At 30.3% G+C, this 22,357-nt stretch overlaps 1 protein-coding gene across 2 annotated transcripts in view; it reads right to left on the reverse strand.

Moving 5' to 3' along the window:
- LOC118200699 (uncharacterized) overlaps positions 1 to 22,357 on the reverse strand; it is a 249,500-nt gene that overhangs the window by 132,945 nt on the left and 94,198 nt on the right. For both annotated transcript variants that reach the window (XM_085823472.1, XM_085823471.1), the window contains exons 16-21: positions 20,371 to 20,449; positions 12,428 to 12,571; positions 6,730 to 6,903; positions 6,493 to 6,633; positions 1,217 to 1,327; positions 439 to 496 (exon numbers count right to left, since the gene is read on the reverse strand). In XM_085823472.1, coding sequence (XP_085679598.1) covers positions 439 to 496; positions 1,217 to 1,327; positions 6,493 to 6,633; positions 6,730 to 6,903; positions 12,428 to 12,571; positions 20,371 to 20,449 — 707 coding nt within the window. The remainder of the gene's footprint in view (positions 1 to 438; positions 497 to 1,216; positions 1,328 to 6,492; positions 6,634 to 6,729; positions 6,904 to 12,427; positions 12,572 to 20,370; positions 20,450 to 22,357) is intronic.

Below are 22,357 nucleotides of genomic sequence, written 5' to 3' on the forward strand. Positions count from 1 at the left end.
AGTCTCAAATACTAAAAGTGAAAAGTTCTGGATTATATTTTGATACAGTTTTTCATTAAAAACTGTTATGGGGCTTCGAGTAAAGTGATATTTCCAATTGCCCATTAAAAACTAATATGGGCTTCATGTAAAGTACAGGCCCAAAATATAAATAATTCTTTATTTAATGCAGAAAGCTTAAATACAGAAAATTTTTAGAAATTTCATAAAAATTGATAAGAGAGTTACAAAGAAGAAATCATCATACACATACACACAGAAAGGCAGACATAATTGCAAAACAACAAAAACTTGTTGTGGGGTGCCAAATTCGTGCTTTCACCAAAAACTCACTACTGAAATTCTAAATTGAAAACATTATCTCTCTTACCTACATATATAGGTAAAACAGATAGTATGAAATTTCATTTTAGGAAAAAACTGAATTTTATTACGTACAAGTTTCATTTGATGACTTTTCAGGTGCTGTCGTCAGCTGTGACTTCACATTTAACAACTAAAAGAAACAGACATTTTATTCACATATACGTCTTATACATATTTTTTAATGCAATATGAAGCTTTCAGATTAAACTCTAACATCTTAAGAATTTCATATTAAATTTTTAACAGAAAAAAATCATTTTAAACTATAAAAAAGAATTATAAAAATAATCCATTTTTCTCTTGAAATAAAAGTGTCTATTGCTCCCAATTTCATAAAAGATGTTTACCATAAGAATAAAATAACACTATAAAAATCAATTTTTTATTTGTTTCCAATTTTTTTTTTTTTTTTTTTTTTTTTTTTTTTTTTTTTTTTAAGTATAAAATAGTATTAATAGATAAACTCTAAGTACTAAAAAAAAAAAAAAAAAAGGGGGGGGGGGTAAAATCATATTAGCATCCAAAACAAATTTAAAATGAAAAAAAGGCTCGCAACTTCTATAAAATTTCATCCTAACTATTATATTTCATTTTCGATTTGGACTACATAAAACATAAATTTTGCAAATAACCTATCATAACAACAGTTTAAAACTATTTTATCTATAATATACACACTATAAAATAACATTAATTACAAACAATTGTTAAGAAGTACAGACAAAGTTTTAAAGATCTTATCGCTATCAGAAAGCACATCTCTTTGAAATATTAGAAAATGCATAAATAATACATTTTAAAACAACAAACAATGCAGTCCAGTAGCAAGTGATAACAGTAATGTGCCTACTTCTTGGTTTAAAGCATGAACCTGGGAATAAGCATCAACTAAGTCTTCGTGTAATTTTCGGTTTCTTTCCACTTCAGCATCAACCTTTGCTTGTAAATCTTTATTCAATTTCTGGAATAAAAGTAGATTTCTTTTAAGCATAGCAACATAAATAAGTAAGTAATAACAAAACTAAGAACTAAAATTATGTATTGAGATCTTCCACAGAAGGCACTGTTATAGCCCTAAGACAAGTACAGACAAAGTTGCTTCAGATTAGTGTTCAGACAAAGTTGTTTCAGATGAGATGTATCATATATTACAGCTGTATAAAATGCATTAATATAATTAAAATTAATAAGTTATATAATTAAAATGTAGATTTATTTTCATTAGCAAAACTCCTTTTTTTCCCCTTAAAAAAACAATGAGATTGTGTTATATTTGTAATGGTTGCAAACTTTCATTTTTCTAATGGGAACGTTTGCTGGTTCCTTGGATTCGGCAAGAAATGAAGGTAGAATTTGCTTCAATATCCTTGTTTGATACATGATATATCAGGGCTGTGGAGTCATGGAGTCGGAGTTCGGCAGATTTTGGGGTAAAAGGAGTCGAAGCTGGAGTCGCTAAAAACAGGTCGACTCAGACTCCAGTTTTTGTTGGACAGTTTGAATTTGAAATGAAATTAAAGTGAATTAAAAAAAAACATTAATGACAAACTAAGTTATTATTCTTATTTATGGACTATATCCATTAATAAATAGATATTTTATATTTTATTGACATTAATAAATAAACATAAGGGAGGAGGATGGATGTGATATTTGCCATTAGTGATTAAACTGATTCATTTAGTTACAAATCTCAATGGTAAATTTAGGTAAGCAGCAATAACAGCAAGAACTCCCAAAACTTATGCAATTTTTAGGAAGTGAGCAGGAAAAAGAGCAATTATTGATCAAGCAACATGATGAGGAAGTACATATTTGATGATATACAGGTTGTTAGAATTAAGAACTTTTTAAGAAGATGTAGATAACCATAATGTTTCACAAACAGAAAGACTGTGAAATGATCTTTTCAAAATTGGAAACTCTTCTTTCTACACCGTATACAGCCACAAAAAAAGCTACAATCTGAAGAATTAACAGGAGGTGAGAATGGAAGAATGTGATGTTTGTTCTTTCTGAAATGGAGGGTTTATTGCAGAAGGAATCATTGCTTCAATGAAGAAATGAAAAACTAGCTTGCTAGACAATGAGATCTTGCTGGATTCAATATATGTAGATCCAAAACACCGAATTTTGTTGGATGACGAACAAATTAAGAAGGCAAAGAAAGCCATCTATGAACTTTCAATAAGAATGAAATTATTTTCAGAGCAATTGGAATATTCAAATCAAGACAGTCAAACTGCAGACATTGCAACTGAGTCTCTATCATCCTCTTTCAGTGATGAATTAGATTTTGAGAAATACTTTTGGATAATATTGAAAAGGCTAAGGAAAAGCAAATGAAAATAAAGAACCAAGAGCCTATATGAAAAAATACAAGATTTCTACAAGGCCTTTGAAGAAATAGAGAAATATGATTGCTCTTGCAAGACATTTTTAGAACTTTTTAGGATATATTTTTATAAGTTCTAAAAGTGTCTTAAAAATATATATCCTATTATATATCCTAAAAAGTTAAAAGAAGTAGCCCTAACACAGTGGAGTAGCGAGCATAACTGGCCCCTGGGGCAAAATACCTTTTTGCCCCTCCTTCCCTGAAAAAAATAGTGATATGATGAATATTTTGTTTGGAGACCATTTGGTGCCCCTCTGCGTGCGGCGCCTGGGGCATCATACACCCCCTTGCACCCCTCGCTACGCCACTGCCCTAACAGTAACAGCTCTTCCTCCTACTAAAGTCAGTGTGGAAAGAATCTTCTCAGCTCTAAAGTTTATCAAATCGGATCTATGGTCTTCCAACAAAGAAGATCTTGCCGAAGCTATAGTGTTCTTTACAAATAACTAATGCCAGTTTTTCAGTTTTTCCATTTCATAATAAATGCTAATTAATATAAATCATTTGCTATGCCATCAGTTTTTTCCTGTAGCATCTATTACTTCTTTTATATTAAAAAAATAAGCTATAACCCACGTGTATATATTTACATATATATATACATATACATATATATATACATATATATATATATATATATACATATATATATACATATATATATATATATATATATATATATATACATATATATATACATATATATGTAAGATAAAATTGTATGAATCAGAATTATAATATAACTATAAACATAAATTCTTCCTCTCTATTCTAAAATCGTAATAACTTATCTGCATTGCGTCATTCAAATTAATCATGCGATCTTTCGTAACCGTTAATACCAGATGCCTCTTGACAACCAATCACCGAATTGTAAACCAAAACGTTTCTCTTCGCATGCTTCCATCTTTCATAACTAAGCACTTCAGCTTTTGCTCTGTGCTCTGCTAAGATGTAATTTCACTGGCTTGCTTTCTATCTCAACAATATCAAAAATGTAAATCTTCTGTGGAAAGGCACGACTAGAGTGCAAAGTGATTGTGGCCACAAATATCAATTGGAAATAAAAATGGAAGTAAAACTGCCTCGACTGCCAAGTTCTTTAAATACTACGCAATCAAATTCTTCTTCAATTATGGATCTAAGCACGCATCGACAGTGTTCCGGCTTTTTCTTGTGATTTTATTATTTCAATTAAGCCGGTAAGGATAGTTTCCTGCAGCCTGAAACCTCAATGGAAAATTTAATTCAGCTCTTCAAATCATCGTTTTGTGATAAATCCAAGATAATGTGAAAGAAGTGAATCATCAAATTTGTTTTTTCAGTGTTTAAAAAATAACAGATCATTCTTCTGCTGTGGTGCAAGTGCTTCCAAAAAATAATCACGCGTAGTGTTTACAGATTGAAAGTAATATCTCGATAAATTGAGAAGTTCGAATGCCTAGTGAAAAGGAAATCATCAGTGAATTACCGTTTAGGAATTCAGCAATACAGCGGGTTCAAGGTCGATCTGAGTTAGTGTTTGCAAGTATGTGCGACAGAAAATTATTTGCACTTCCGCTTTTTCAACGGCTAAAAAATTATTACATTCGTGTGAATCTAGCTCAGGAACTAAATAATTTAATGTGCTGCAGATTCTATAGTTTTCATTTCAACTTTGGTTAAAATTTTCTGCAATTTGTTTTGAGAAAATCTGAAATTCTTGTTCATTAATTTTTCTAATTTTTCATAATTATGTGTGAGCAAATTAAGTAACTAATTTTAAGCTATTTAAATTATTCATAGGGAAGGATATTAAGATAAGTTTTTATGTTTATCCTAAGTTTTTTATGTTTTTGAAATTTTGTTGAGAATTTTGAATACTAATTTTATAGTTATTCTAAAAATGAAATAGGTGTAAAAAATAAGTGAAATTATTACAGATACGTAATATGAAATTATGGTAAATGCATGTTAAATTTATGGGTGATTGTATGTTAAGTATAGTGTATGTCGAGGGAGTATTGGTTCCTTCAACAGAGGCCTGTTATTACCTCTGTACAGTTGTTCCTTTTACCCTCTTCATGCAAGATAATGTTGGAGGCTCTCATTTTATGAATGCATGTAAATTTTATTATTATTATTATTATTATTATTATTATTATTATTATTTATGGAATGTATTAGTGCAGTTCTCAAAGGCCAATTACCTTAATGCAAGGAACGGAGGCCTTTTCAAGTAACTGTCTAGGCACCCTGGGCCACCAGTGCAGAGAACACACTGGTTAGCTCAAGAGGACAGCCCTATTGATGGATATGTTTGTTTAGAAGTATTGCGAGGCTTCCAGTTTGGTAAAATCAGGAATTGTAAATGAAAGATGATAACGGTGAAACCATAAATTCTGAAAATCTTAATCCTATTATTTATGATGTTAAATTATAATTTATCAGTATGGAAATAAGTATCATAAATATTTATGTGCATTACATTTAATTATAAGAAATGATTATGTAAAAGTTTTTGTGATATTCTGCGATAACAAGAACCTTCCCTGAAGAATTATGATTATGTGAACTCTCAAACAAAAAGACTTTTGGACTGAAATGTTGAAAAATTCAATAGGACTCTAAAAATTAAGAATTTATTTTAAAAAAATTATATTTAATACTTTACAGGATCAAAATTTTACTATTTATTTATATTTTTTTTTTAATTTGCTTGTGCTTTAACTCTTTTTCTTTAAAAAGGCTTCTCTGTCGCTACACCTTTTTCTTTTTGAAGGGGGGGAATATGTAAGATAAAATTGTATGAATCAGAATTATAATATAACTATAAACATAAATTCTTCCTCTCTATTCTAAAATCGTAATAACTTATCTGCATTGCGTCATTCAAATTAATCATGTGATCTTACATAACCGTTAATACCAGATGCCTCTTGACAACCAATCACCGAATTGTAAACCAAAACTTTTCTATTCGCGTGCTTCCATCTTTCATAACTAAGCACTTCAGCTTTTGCTCTGTGCTCTGCTAAGATGTAATTTCACTGGCTTGCTTTCTATCTCAACAATATCAAAAATGTAAATCTTCTGTGGAAAGGCACGACTAGAGTGCCAAGTGATTGTGGCCACAAATATCAATTGGAAATAAAAATGGAAGTAAAACTGCCTTGACTGCCGAGTTCTTTAAATACTACGCAATCAAATTCTTCTTCAATTATGGATCTAAGCACGCATCGACAGTGTTCCGTTTTTCCTTTGTGCTTTTAATATGACATATATATATATATATATATATATGAGGGAGTCGGAGTCTTTAAAATTCCAGGAGTCGGAGTTAGACATTTTCCCTACCGACTCCACAGCACTATGAAATATTCATAAAATGTGAGAGTTAGCTAAATTGAGAAAGTAACATAGTGGAGTCATGCCTACTTTAACCAAGTTAATAAACAATATTGAAGTTTTTGTTAGCTGTACAAATTGATAGCTGCAGACTGAGGGATATATGCTGGATGCTTCTCTTATCACCAAAGGAACAGTGATTAAGTCCAATTTACAGGTACAAGAAATTCAGGAGTCAGGTAATTCTTTCTAAACGGACAGTTGAAGAAATACAGATTAAAAAGTGTATCAACAAACATATTTCACTTACCTTACACACTGGTAACAAAAAACATATCACGCTTCGGCAGAGCTATCAGAAATTTAAAAATAATAATGACATAAGGATAAATTTAACCTACCTCCCAAACTTTCACAGCATTGCGATAGTCTTCATTAGCATTGTCTAATTTAGTCTTCAAAATGGAATTTTCTTTCTCACATTTCTCAATCTGATATTGAAGATTGCGTTTAGTTTCTGACTCAATTCTCTCCAAATTATTCTAAAGATATTCAGATATACATGAAATGAGAAATACTGAAAGAAATAAAACAACATAAATAACTAACAACAAATCAGCTTGAACTAATAAACTAACTTGAACAGCTTGCAAATTAGACATCATTCTTGATTGATGCTGCTGTTCTCTCACAGCAGATTCTTTCTCTTGTAATAGACGCTGTTCTGCATTTCTCAGTAATTCACATTCAGCTTTTAAGTTTGAAATAGTTACTTCAGATTTTGCAACCTTTTCTTGAGCTAGCATTAGATCCTATAAATAAAACTGCATAATAAAATAAAGCACAGACCAAAATAACTTCTTTTGTTGAAAGTAATAGTAATGTATATACCAGGGGTGGCCAAAGTGCAGCTCGCGAGCCTGATATAGCTCTCACAGGCAATTTGTGCGGCCCATGCATATAAAATATATCTATGAAATATGGTAAACTACAACTATTCTGTGTCCAAAAAGAAGTAATTAATTAGTTTAGACTCTTTTTACAAAGTTATCAGGGATTTCTTTCTATTTAAAACCTCCTCCACTACTTCTATAATGATGTAAATATGAAATTGTACCCTTAAGAAAATCTAGATGTGGCTCTCGAACATTCCTGAATTCAAATGTGCAGCTCTTACTGACATGAAGTTTGGCCAACCCTGGTATATACCAAAATTAGGATTTTATTTTTGGAATAGTTGGTTGACAAGTGTTGACAACTTTAGTCAAAATAGCAGAATATTTTTAAAAAATTTATGGGAAGACTCTGTTTGCCAAAAATACAGAAAAAGAATGAAAAAAAAAATCATACAGTTTCCCTGAAGCATCAAATGTGTGTTCCAATACTTTACTGCATAATTCCAAAGAAATTTTTATATCATCCTCTCCACCTTCATATTAAGTAATGTATTTTACTTGTGATATTTCTACGTAAACACCTTTAAAAATTATATTATCTGAAATGGGTCAACAATGCTAATTAAAATGAGTATTACAATACTTAATGCTGTGTAAATATACTAAAGTTTCAGATATTATGACTGCAACAAGTAATAGTCAGTTAAAATATATCTTATTACAGAGAAAATATTTCTTTCTTTTTTAAATAAAAAAATTTTTATAAATCAACTTATCTGAATTCTCTTTATCTTTTGAATAATATACGTTTGAGTAAACTGGTTAAAGACCTTGAAATTTTAGGCAAAGTAACTGACGTTTTAATTTAATTTAGGAATTACATGAACCACGGTGATGTTCTAAATACGTCTTGGGAGATGTCATTTTGAAAGAGTACCTAAAGAAGAATCCACTTCTATTTACCTTGCAATGAATGAAAATCATAAAAACTACTGTGCAGGTGATTTTCTCTCATTTAGGCGAAAGTAGAACTTTGAATGAAATTAACAGTACATTTATACAATCAGCAATAAAAATGCCAAAATAACATCTTATTTGATATAAGGTTCAAGTATAAAATGGGCTCTAAATGACAAAAGCACTTTTGTCTACTTTGTAAAAGGGACTTTAAAAATATTAATCTGTTAAGAACAGAGTGCAAAACTGCCAAAGTTTTAATCATAGCAAAAATATATATGCACATGCAGTGAATGCTATTAGCCAAGTAAAAAAGTTTTAGTTTATTATAGTAATGGAACGCTTCTTGCTTACTTGATTATGACTATGCAGGCTTAGGACTATTTGGACTAGTGGAAATGCCTTTGTGAAGAGACCCACCAGTGGGAGAGTGCAAGATCGCTGAACAATGGAAGTTCGATCCAGATTTAAATCCAAATATGAGGGGTTTCATGGCTTTACTCATGTGCAACGTGAATATGAGCTAGTTTCCCATGGGAAAACTTCCATGAAGGCATCTCACCCCATAGACAGATAGTACTCAAGTTGCTTAATGTAACGTTAACCTATGTCAAGGACTTTGGGGGAGAAAGCAGCTTATAATCGCATTATACATGGGGGAAAACCTACAAAAGTTGTTCATTTGCTAGTGTTAGAATTTAAGGTGAACTCCTGTTACCTAACAATATCGTCAATATTTTTATCTACATATGAACTGGCTATCCCAATGTAACTAAATACAATATTTACTGGCCTCAGGGAAGAAGCTTACACATCAGTTGGATTATTTGATCAAGGCAAAGTATAATATGACTATTTGCTAAGAAAATAGTACCTTCTTAGAGAACTTGGGACAGAAGAAATGGCTCACATTCATACTTTTCATGGGTAAAGCCACGATAATGACCATACAATTATATTATTCCCCATGATCTAAAAATCCAGGTGTTTAACGTGAAAAATTCAGTGTTACATATTTTTTTACACTATGTTTCTTCCCCTCTTCCTATTTTTGGACCTTAGAAAATAACTTTAATAAAGACTTGCTCCATTAAATTCTGATGTTTTCTCATATGACATCAGTACTTTTTGTTTTGTTTTTGCTTATAGAAAGGTTGCTTTTAATTCATTATTTAATTACTGCTATTTTTTTAAGTGAATTGTTTTTTGAAATGACTTGTAAAGAATTTCAAAACAGTTTACGCAAAATGCTACATCACATTTTGCATATAACAGTTGACCTGCGCTGCAAATCTTTTGCAGAACAAACAGCACATCTCTGTTTTTTTCCTTTTTAAAATTGGAAATGGAATTTAAAAATACTTCCACCCTACATAAATTTTTGAAAATTTTCCTTTTTTCTGCTTAACTCTTAATATTGTGGGAAGGAAATCTAGTTCAGCGTACCAAACCTTGTAAAGACATTACGTATTTTTGGAAGAGGCAAGATGTGAAAAATGAGCAACGCCTTCGCCAGGTATTGAACTACGGACTTCTGGAATATGCGCCCAGCATGCATACCACCATACCACGAAGGCATACTAAGAAGGCAGGAGAAATACCTTATGTACTCCCCCTTTTAAAGGGTGAATGGGGTTTTTAGGGGACCCAATCACCAAAACCTGGGTGTGGAAATTCATCTTCCGTTTCTTTTATTTTTTCCTTATCATTTCAACACTGACTTTTTATTCAGGATTTAGCTTTTATTTTTAATTTCTAGTTATAAATAGGTGAAATTAGCTTAATAACAAAAGATAATTTCAATCATTATCACAATGAAATTTTATATCGACCAACTATTTGGATAACTGATGCGACATTAAAATTCAATAACATTCTTCTGAAAGCAGTATTCCTTTTATAAAAATACTTAATAAAATGCTAGTATACGGTGCAGCCTTGGCGCAATTTTGAAAATTATCGCCAACACCAAAATGACTCGTTTAACTACTCATCATATATGTTCCGTTTAGTGCTCATCATAAAGTCACCAAAAGTAGCCAAATCCCTTGTGCTACGGATACCTTGTGCATAGGATTAAACCAAATACTTAATTGTCTATTGAAGCTTCAAAACGTATTTCCGAACTTCACTTTTTTTCGTCTAGCATTACCGAATTTGCCCTTGGCGACCTAAAATCAAAATGGAGCCAACAGATTTCCCGCGAAATCGATAACAGATCCTCTGCAGAAATAAACTCATAATCCCAATATCTCATACATATATGTGCAAAAGAGAATAAACTCTGTAGAAAGTGATCAAAAATTAATTTATAGCTTAATTCAAACAAACACAGAAATTAAGGTAAGAAAAACCATGTAAAAACAAATTGAAATGATAAAACGAAACTTAGCTTTCATGTGAATTTTCAGCGCTTACTCTCCCATTCTAGAAATTTCAATTTGTTTCAGACAAAGACCACATTTAGCTTTATAAGGATTGTCATCTATCAATATCCAGTCTTTGTAGTCAGCTTGATGAAGCCACAGTTTATTGAAAATGCACTTTCCAGGCATCTCGTTCCTATTGGCGTTGGAGGGGTTGTGGCCTTCCAGGTTGGGATTGTTCTAATTTTAGGTTGGGACTGTTCTAATTTTGGCAAATATTTCCAGAATCCCCAACCCCCTTTTTTTTTTTTCTTGAGCACCTTCATCATCACTTTCGCCTCTTAAAGAACTTCCAGCTTCACGCTTTCATCACAATCTGCATAAATTTATGGATAACACCTCTTTCGAAAGACTGGGTGAATAGCCAATCAGACACCCGATACTTTCGTCCTAGGGTAGCTTTTTTTTTTTTTTTTTTTTTTTATTTTTTTTATTGTTTGCAACACAAATCTGCCAACAGATTGGTTAAGAGCTGTGTAATTTTAATTCCATATTCATGAAAAATCGCATTTCACACTTATAATGGCAATCATTAGAAATGATAAGAAATGTCAAATGAGCAAAATTAAGGACCGTTTATTCATTTTGACCAAAATTAAGGACTTTTAAGGACCAAAAATCATTTTTGAAAAATTTAAGGACTTTTAAGGACCATATGAACCCTGTATGTATTAATGTGAACAGTGCACAGCAAGTTTCTCCCTTGGAAATTGTATTTGAATGTGTGTTTTTCATGTAAAGGTCAGTTATGCCTTGTGTAAGAAGGAGAAACTCCTCCCAGCACTTAAAACTGGTCTTTTATGACATCAAATCGGAAACTTTTTCTCCTCAATGAATCAGTCATTTTTTAAAACTCATTACTTGCTAATAGTAACAATGATCAGTTAGATTGGGAACGGGGAGCAGATCAAGAGCAGTGCACAAAGATAAAGTGAACATTAAAAAGAGTGGAGAGTGAGAATCAGCTCAATCAAACCACTCATTCCCTGGACTCAACAATGACACTGGACACAGCATGTCATCTTTTTAGACAAGTCTTGGTTCTTTATACAGCATCATAATGGATGTATCCATAAATGCAGGCACTAAAGAGAATGAACATTGTCAACTTGCATTTGTCGTCATCATCACATAGGCCCAGCATATGATATGCTGATATGTGGTACCATTGGTTCACACAGCCAGTAATGTGGACAGCTGCCGTTACATTTCTAATGGGTGAAGGCACGGAAATCTTTGAGGCCTGCATGATGCCAACTTTCAACAGGATAATGCATAATCACATTCCTCGATACAGAGGCTGCCTTAGCCATCATGTTCTTCAGATCACGCATGGGAGAACATTCGTCCATGAGTTGCCGAGAGACTGGCATGCCACCATTCATCAGTCACTATGATCAGTAAACTCTGACATAGATCTGAAGTCACACAGAATGAAGTAGAAGTATCTGTCATCCAAATTCAGGTCTACTTGATGCCACTGTCAGAAACAACAGCTTTGTGTTATGAATTCTGCATGTGTATACCCAAACTACCTACCAAATGAACTACTTCTTCCTCCCACTATACTCTCTCTCTCTATATATATACAATAAAGATTCTGCTACCTGCTTTTCTTCCTGGTGTAGCAAATTCAATGACCATCAGTGCACTTTTACAAATCCTGCATTCTTCACCTCTTTGTAAATAGCATTAATTTAGAAATCTTGCATAAAAATAAAGATGAAAATAAGATCACAAATATTTCAAATTCTTTACTACAATACTCTAAACTATTTTTTTCAATTGTGTTCAAATATTTCATGACTGTTGAAGATATTTTAAAGGAAAAAAATTATGATTAAAAAAAAATCTGAGATAAGGATGATTCTCAGGACAATTTCTATCAAGCCTGTTTAGAGATAATTCCTATTTAAAATCGGGTAAAACTGAAACCAAATTAATTTTTAAAATCTCTACAAATATATATATATAAATTTTCAGTAACTAGAAAGCACTTTTTAATACTTAATGCTTATCTAAACTACACAAATTACACAATAGAAACAACTTATCACCTGTCTTAAACTGTTTATTGTTTGTTGGTGCTGAATTATCATGGAACTGTGCTGACGATTCTTGTCTTTAAATGATGCATATTCTTTCTTATAAGTTTCCAAGTTGGACTGTAAAATTTTCACCCTCTCTTCAGAGTACTCAATCTTTAAAAAATAAATAAAATATATAAACAATGGCATGAATTAATTTACAAGAATTATTTATAAATCTCAGCATTAGCATTATAAGCAGCAATTATGACTAAGTGTACATGCATTTATTTTATTTTAGAAATGTTTTAATATATCAGGAATTTGTTTCAGAATCAAGAACAGCATTTTAAAATATACAGTGGTGCAAATTTAACAAATGATATAAAATTAGAACATAGTGTGAAGCTATTAGTTACATAAAAACTCTACACTGACAAAATAAACAGTAAAGCCCTTTTCTTCTTATGGTGATATATATATTAAACTGCTAAAATAAGGCAAAATTTAATTGATTTAAAGATATTATTAAATTGATTGAAGGTGTTGTTAAATTTCAGATATTAATAGAGTGTAGTTACTTAAATGTACTTTTTATCCTGGAAGAATTCCAAAGAGAATAGAAATAACTATTACAGCATTACTTGAATTTATATTAATTAACAATTTGAATGGCATATCAGCATTAAAATGAATAATTTATTATTATTCAAGTCTTTAAAATATTTAAAGTATATTTTAAAAAATTTATTATTTAAAATAAATAAAAACAAATTTCTGTAAAAAATATGCATTAATATTTTTAAAAAACTGTGCATTATTTTCAAAATACCGTGCACTATTATTTTAAGGAAAACTGTGCATTGTTATTTTTAAACTATTATAAAAGATTTTAATTATTTAAAAAAAACTGCATCATTATTTTCAAAATATAAAGACTTTCAAAATATACATACTTAGACAAAGCATATTTCTGCAAAACACATAATAGAAAATTCTTTTCACTTATTTTCATTATGTTTTTGAAATCAATTTGTTTGACAACATGGTTTAGAAAGTGAAAATCCTCTTATTAATATTTCAAATAACATTAATACTGATATTATACAAAATATGAAATTTACATAAATATGAATGCCATATGTTTTGAGTACTTTCCTAAATTACATAAACTCCAAAAATTTATTATAATAGTGCAATAATATTTTCAATTCAGCAGAAATATTCAAATTATTTTGACAGCGAATTAATGTTACAATATTTCCAATAATTTTGATTAACAATGATAGAGTTATGTGTAAGTTGATTTAACATTCTGCACTGTTAAACTATTATAACATTCAAAAATCACTTGGCTGGAAGATCAGAAAATATTAATAGGCAATATATGGTCTTATTAATTAACGTCGCATAGTTGCCAGCTTTGAAATATAAAAAATTGGGAGGTTTTTCTCACCAAAAAACAAGCACTAAATAAATCCAATCCTAAATAATCCTAAATCCGATAAATACTAATCCGATCCCTAAAGATCCTTCACCTTCAGACTTGTCCAAAATAAAAACTGCGATCAAATCTTCGCAAATCATTTCAAGCAACTTAAAACATTTGCTTATCCCATCTGTTGCGAATTGTGCCAGATTATATGCTCTTCCCAAAATTCATAAAAGTGGTATTCCTTTCCGCCCTATTGTATCAAATTTAGGTACTGCCTCGTATCCATTAGCTAAATATTTAGTTTCTAGATTTTCCACTCTATTAGACAATAACATTTACACCATAAAAAATTCAATAGAGTTTGTAAAAAAGGTTAAAAACATTTCTCCTAGTAATTTACTCATGGTTTCTTTTGATGTAAAATCATTATTCACCAATGTCCCAGTGGAGGGTGCATTAAGATGTCTAGAAACCAGACTTCGCGAATTTCATTTCTCTTGCATCGAAATTGATGAGCTAATTTCTCTCACTCAACTCTGTTTGAAAGAAACACATTTTGTTTTCCAAAATAAATATTACAAGCAAACTGAGGGATTAGCCATGGGAAGCCCCCTCAGTCCCATCCTGGCTGATATCTACATGCATTATTATGAATCAAAATTGTTTGAAACTTTAAACTTCCCGGCATGGTTCCGCTACGTAGACGATACTTTTAGCCTGTTTGAAGGTAATAAAGATGATTTAAATAAAGTTCTTTCAACAATGAATTCTATTGATCCTGCTATTCAGTTCACTTTTGAACTTGAGACTTGCAATTCTCTTCCGTTTCTCGACATTCTGGTCACACGTAACACATCCAACTTCAGTACTACAGTTTACCGTAAACCTTCATCGGTTTGCCTTCCACCACACTTTAAATCATGTCACCCGACTAAACAAAAGTTAGCTTCATTTTATTCCTATGTTTACCGTGCTCTTCAAGTTTGCTCCTCCAAACTGTCCCTTGATGAAGAACTAAATTATTTGAAAACAATAGCTATTGACAGGGGCTTTTCAACATTATTAATCAAGCAGCTAAAAAATTCTCATCTCAACACACCAAAAGGCACACTCTTGGTTTAGGAAATTATAAAAATTCTGTTGTCATTCCCTTCTTTCCATCAATTAGCTATAAAGTTGCACATATTTTGCAGAAATTTAACTTTCGGGTTGTTTATTCTCCCATCAATAAAATTCCGAGTTCCATACTCAAGGACCCCATTCCGGATATGAATTCCTGGGGTATTTATAGGATTCCTTGCCAGTGTGGTTTAATTTACATTGGCCAAACTAAGAGAGCCTTAAAATTTCGCGTCAAGGAACACGAGGCATATGTTAGAAAAAAGGAAACACAGAAGTCTTCTGTTGCTCAACATTGTTGGTCCGAAAATCACACTTTCAATTTTTCTGCTGCCAAAATTATTCAAAAAACATCTTCCATTGGGGAACTGGATTTTCTAGAGGCATTTCACATTCATAAAAAAACTTTATGTTCTAGTTAACGATCCTAATTCCAATCCAAATTTGCATTCGGCTTTTACAGAAATTATGTTTTAGTTCTGGTTTCGCCAACAGATGGCGCCACTTGCTTATTCTTGTCCAGGCTTTCTTATCTTATCTAATCATTATTTCCTATCTTGTTCATTTGCGGTTTTGCAGCTGAAGGTGGTGGTTCGGTAAAACCATCGAAACTAGTCCTGTGAAAATTTTGTAAATATAACGCTGATTTTTGTTGTTTGACTTCTGAATTAGTATTTATTCGACGTGTTATTGTGTCTTAAGCACTAAATAATTCACACTGCATGATATTAAAAGAAATCATTTGATTAAATTTGCTTTATAACATACAATTCAGTTTATTCAACTACTTATACCATGATTCTGACACAAAATACATCAATAATCAATTATTACATATGCTAAATTATATATTTCTCGGCTAATTTCATTTCTTAATTTTTTTACGTTATTATGTTGAGAAACTGAGTAAAGAAGAAAAGTTTTAATTTATGAAAATACTTTCAAACACATTAAATATAATACACTATTGCGTAGATAAACTTAGTAAATACCAAAAAATGGTGTAAAACAAAATCAAATACAAATATTTAAATATTTGATTTAATCTTCATATGAAATTTCATAAAATATCTGCAGTAAATTAAGACAATTCAAATCAAAATAAATTTAATATAAAAAAATATGCAGAATAATATCACTAAGGGTACGGCAGTGAAACAGCATGAAATTTATACAATTTAAGTTTTATTAACTCAATAATGAATAATGCGAATTTTATTTGTGCAAACTGATGTCATTTACATAATTTAATACTAATGCTGAAAAACACTTTTATTATTATAGGCTAAAAATCAAAAATTGGGATATTTGGTGATCTACTTGTAGATTGGGAGATGTGGCGAAAAAACATTGTTTTGTTCTTGTTTAACAATGTATGTAAGAGTAATACAGACAAAAATTACAATTCTTTGCTCAATAAAAAAGTTAAATGTATTTTTCTGCTTTCTAAAATATGTTTTTCAATATTTTGCTTAACAACGGAATTTTCATCAGGACTACAGTTCAGAAAAGAAAGAGATAAAAAGGCTAAAAAAAATCTGTGAATAAATTACTTAAGTTACATTACTTGCATTGAAATGTATAAATTAGTTAAATGAAAGGATTTTTCAAAGTTAACAAGAAAATAAGTGTAAATAAAGTCATTATCACTCAAATCAGCACAAGCTGTGGCACATGCAGTTTTCTCTAAATTAACAAAATGTACCCATTTATATACATTCATTCATTTTTTAAAAAAAACTAACTGAAATCCAAATATAAAACATGTTTATATTTTTTCCTTTCAAAAAGTATTTAAAAACTCAAATATCAGATCAGATACAAAAAAAAAACTATAAAATGGAATAATAATACAAATTTTTAAATTAAAAACGTATTCTTAATTTGTCACGTAAAAATATTATATTATTAAAATCACATCATTGATTTTCCTTTTAACTTATACAGTGTACTGTTGATTATACAGGTACAGATTATTCATGTGTAGTGGTGTTTACACATACATACTCAAAGCAATACTCGATAATGTGTAAAAAACAAACATGCACTAGTCCGAGTATGACCTAAAAGACGCTGAATTGCATTTTCAGAGTTAGTTTAAACATTTACCTTGTAAAACCAACACACTTTGAACATAGAAAATGATTCTTCCTTTTTCACAAATCAGAGATTTATCTAACTGTGAAGTAGTGAAGGCAATGACTGAAGTTGGATGGGGAGAAAAAAAAAAAAAAGAAAAAAAAAAAAAAAAAAGAAAATGTACAATTCTTCAAAAATGTCAATAAAGGAAACATCAATTAATTGTTTGATGGTGACTTGAATAAGCCAGGCATTTTAATGATTTAGGGATGCGGATATCATTTCAAATGTCGTAAGAACAGAAGAAGCAGAGAGTGATACAAGTAAAGAAGATACTGACAATTATATTAATCCCAAGACAGAAATGGCTTCTGTTTAAATTCTATTGGAATTCATCTACCAAAGGGGATTCAAATACAATAATAAAATAGTACTTCATAATATATGCAGTGAAATTCAACAAATAATAAAATATTCTCAAAAAACAAAATAAAATTGCTAATTTTTTTAAGAAATAAGCACACACAATATGCATGTAAACTGATACTTTGGATTATCCATGACTGCTTCCCAACATTAGCTTGAGCAAGAGTACACCATAGTTGTTTTCAATCAAATCTTTTATATAAGAAATAACATACAAGCAACTACCTAATGCAATGAAATACCTATTTTGTTGATAGCAAATTTACAATGCAAGGTGTTCTCAGAGAAGTACCAAAAAAATAAAAGTTGAATGCCTAGAATTTTAAAACAAAGCCTTAAGTGCTGATTTGAGTTAACAAAAAACTTAAAAACAAAGTTACTTAAAATTCATCTGTCAACTTAAATTTTTAAACGCAAACGCAAAATTCAGCTAAAGGTTTTATATTTTTTTTTTAAATATAAAATAACTTCATCTGCTATCACTTCTAATAGCTTAATGACTTTTTACTATATTAGTCAAGTTATTTTCTAATATATTAGTTAATTAAAGATTCTTAGTAGTCTGCATTTTAGAAATAATAGAAAAAATGTTTACAGGAAGATAGTTCAGTAAAATGTTTTCTTTTCCTTAATCATTGTTAATTTAGCATTCTTCTGTGCAGAAAATTTTGGAAATTTTAATTTTTTTTATATTCTAATATGGTTAATTCTAATATGGTTCTAATGATGTATGTTTCAATTACATACTTTGTTTCTTAATTAACCATAAAATTTTCTCAAGGTTAAACTTTGCAAATTATGTCTTATCAAAAATTGTTTTATCATTTTTATTATTACTATCTTTACTTTAATTTCCTTCCTCTTCAATGCTTTGAAAATATTAAGACAATAACGCTGCAAAATATGTATTTCCTACCTTCCATCAAATGGGCCAAACACATAATTCAGCAAAAGGTTTTATAGTTTTTTTGTTCATTCATATCAAAATAAAAAATCTGATGTGTACACCACATGACTTCCTTGTACGGAATATTAAATTAAACACATTTTTTCTTGCATTTCATTTAAACTTACTGGATTGAATTAAATCTACTTCACCGACAGCGCATAAACCACAATAGAATAAATACATTCTTTAAAATTCACTCAGTATTTGTTTACCATAGTGACACTCTGGCACTAGATTCACTTAACAGTATTATATTTCGTTCATATTATAACTCAGAATGCACAAAATTTATATCATTTAAAGAATTATCTAATCGTTGCCACATGTTCTATTCAAATAATATAATAATGCTAGAATGATGTATAAACGAAATTAAGCAAACAAAACAAAAAAGAAACAGTTTTTCACAGAAGATTGAGTATTTTTCATTCAATTAATTCAGTTATCACTTCGCGAGAAGGCAAAAATACATAAAAACTCAAAATATCTATATTAAAAATTACGAAGTAAATCTTAAACACTTATCTCCTCGAAAAAATTCCAGAAAGGATTAAGCATGATTTAATTGGCAATAATAAATGAAGGCGTTATCTTTATTGTTGCGAAGCTAAGTTTCTCTAGATTGGCAACAAATCCACTAGTCTGCTGCTTCAAATGTAAACAATCAATGGCCGCCATAAAAAAAAGGCTTAGCGGCAATTAAACAACTTTAAAATTGTTGATGATTCTAAAAGTATTGCACACAGATTTACTAAAGGCATAAAAACCTTAACCGAAAGATAAAAACAAAATAATTCAATCATTTTTAAAGCAAAAAATATACAATTTACAAACATAAGAAACTGAGATCACTGAGCCGGGTAACAGAGTGGATATATATATAAATATATTTATATACGTTTGGTGCCGCCGATTGCAAGCAAAATACAAGGTGCACATCTACATGTTATAGCAGTCCTATATACAAAATTTCAACGTTCTGAGGCTACTTGTTTTTGAGTTATGCGAGATACGTACGTAAGTACATACGTTCATATAGACGCCACGAAAAATTCTCTTCAGAATTAATTTTAAAGCAGTTTTATAATATTTTTTTGGAGGAAACGAGTCTTTTATTCTGTCCTTACGTACAGATATCACGCAAAAACATTGTTAAATTGCATTCGATAGCGGTCAAAATGGATATTTTCGTTCAAATGTGCTACCTGAAACTTTTCGTGATTACAATACTTCCTTTTTACTTCGTACAAGTAAGTAAAAAGTGCATATAAAATATTAGAGATCATGCAAGCAAAATACAAGGTGCACATCTACATGTTATAGCAGTCCTATATATAAAATTTCAACATTCCGAGGCTACTCGTTTTTGAGTTATGCAAGATACGTACGTACGTACATATAGACGCCACGAAAAATTCTCTTCAGAATTAATTTTAAAGCAGTTTTATAATTTTTTTGGAGGAAACAAGTCTTTTATTCTGTCCTTACGTACAGATATCACGCAAAAACATTGTTAAATTGCATTCGATAGCGGTCAAAATGGATATTTTCGTTCAAATGTGCTACCTGAAACTTTTTGTGATTACAATACTTCCTTTTTACTTCGTACAAGTAAGTAAAAAGTGCATATAAAATATTAGAGATCATACTGATAGATTCTAAAATGTCATGTTTTGGAAAACTTTGTTTTATTCAACTCATGTGGAGAAAAGCAGCAGGAAAATAGAATCTACCACCTTAAGGGCATTATGTGCCCTTTCACAAAACACTGTACTATGGCCTCTACAACAACCACTCACACAAATGAAATGTAAATGGGTAATAATATTCAACATACATTTATTTTAATTATATAACTGAAGTTTTATATTATATTGAATTGTATGACAAATATAGTTAAGTTATTTCAAACATATTTTAAATGTTTCATGCTTTATTTAGTGCATAAAACAAAGGATACCACACCTGTGAAGCAAGCTTGGCATTCTGAACTCTTAAGTCTGAAACTTCATTTCGCATATTGTCCAGCTGCTCATTCAGCATCCTGAAATATACAAGTTTTCAATTTAAATGAAAGGAAAAATATATATATATATATTTGTTTAAATAACAAAATGTGCTATATATTTATATATATTTAATTTGAATCAACTACTCAAGTAAATAGTAAAACTGAAGTTAATACACAAAATATACACATACACACAGAAGATTAAATAAATACATAACTCAAATTGTTTATCTAATACATTATCTATAATTCGTAGGTGAATTCAGAATTAGAAAGTTCTAAAATTTTTAATCATACACTTCAAATTAAAAATTAATTAAAATGTAAATTAACTTTTGACTACTCTTATATACAGTAGTATGGATGCTGAATTTATGAAGCTGAGTTAAATTCGATATTAAGCAAATGCCATCCAATCAAAATTTAATATTTAACTATGTCACAGGTTTGCCCCTACACTATCCAGGGTCAAGGAAAGGGGACTTCCTCACTAAGGCAATTTATTTTCTATATCAATCCACTGAATTGCTTATGTTTTTAACTTTTTTTTAGTTTATAATGTCTCTAACTGATGGCTTGATAATTCAGTAAAATATTGAACAGCAAAACAAATTACTGCTTTCCCTTTATATGGAAATAGAAGTAAATTATGTTTCTGATTACTCAGTGTATCACACATTGCAAATACTACTTCTTTTCAATTTTGAGTTGAAAGAAAAAATTAGTGACAGTGATTTGTAACAAGACACTTGGTAAAACGATATTTCTGATGCAGGTTAAAAGAGTGAATCAAACATTTCTTTTAATTATTCTGGCAATGGCGAAATTTACTTCTCTAGCGATTTTTCCTAGTTTGGATAATTTAACTAAGTTTAGAACTTTTGTGAAATTGATACTAGTAGTCCTTCTCCACCATTGCTGCAATCTCCTCTCACAGTGAATCCTGCTATTCATTGGTATATTAATGTAAGGATGAAACTCTAAAGTTTCTTCTTATTTTCTTTGATGATAACCTTCCCGAAATGATACTTTCTGAAACCAATAAATATATAGACTGAAGTATTTGAAACAGCAATGTACAAAGAAACAGCGGAGCAAGAAAATGGGGGAGGGGAGTCATAAACAGAAGATTCAAGTTTTTATCACTCTGAATATTTTACAAGAAACTGTGAAATGCTTGGTGACAATTATCAATTATATGTGCCTATTTTCTGAAGACATAATGGCTCTTACGTAGGGTCTATTGAATAAAGATTTATTACCTAATGACAGACTTACCTCCAAAACTAGCAGACACCCTTCTGAAAAAGCAAGTAGGTATGTATAAAATATTTAAACTTAGCAGAAAAGATGTTCCAAAAGAATTACAGAAAAAACATACTCAAAAAAGAAAAAAAATCCAGTCTACTAAAGAGGAAAGGTGCTGCATCATTAAAACGGATGATTGAGAAAGTTGTATCCCTGTTATTTACTACACAAAATCCTGAAATGTTTGAAATATCATTTCACAAGCATGAGGTCAGAAAAAAACCAAAAGTAGGAATGAAGTAGAGAAGGTGTTGACAAAATGGATCAACACCTCATCATGTATTCTTTCATCACAAAGGAGAAATGAAAGAAATATTACCAAAAAGTATTCTTTCATTGCTTATATAAATCACTACTATGGAGTTCCATTTATTTTGTGAAAAACGCATAGAAGAAAATACTATCATTTGAATTTTACATTTGACTAAGTTGATCAAAAGGTATGCAATAATGAATGAGGAAAAAAAAAAGCACAGCCTGGAATTTTGCTTAATCTTTTACAATTGACTAAAAGACATTTTTAGTAGTTATTGCTCGCACTGAAGAGAAACTGAGATCAACGAGAGAGTGCTTTGTGTGTTTACTCAAATAGAAACAAGAGTCAAAAATAGGTGCAAAAAGAAACTATATTTT

The sequence above is a fragment of the Stegodyphus dumicola genome, chromosome 9, assembly GCF_044657685.1.
Source record: "Stegodyphus dumicola isolate Sdum_Otavi_A_Nest chromosome 9, ASM4465768v1".
NCBI classification, from domain to species: domain Eukaryota; kingdom Metazoa; phylum Arthropoda; class Arachnida; order Araneae; family Eresidae; genus Stegodyphus; species Stegodyphus dumicola.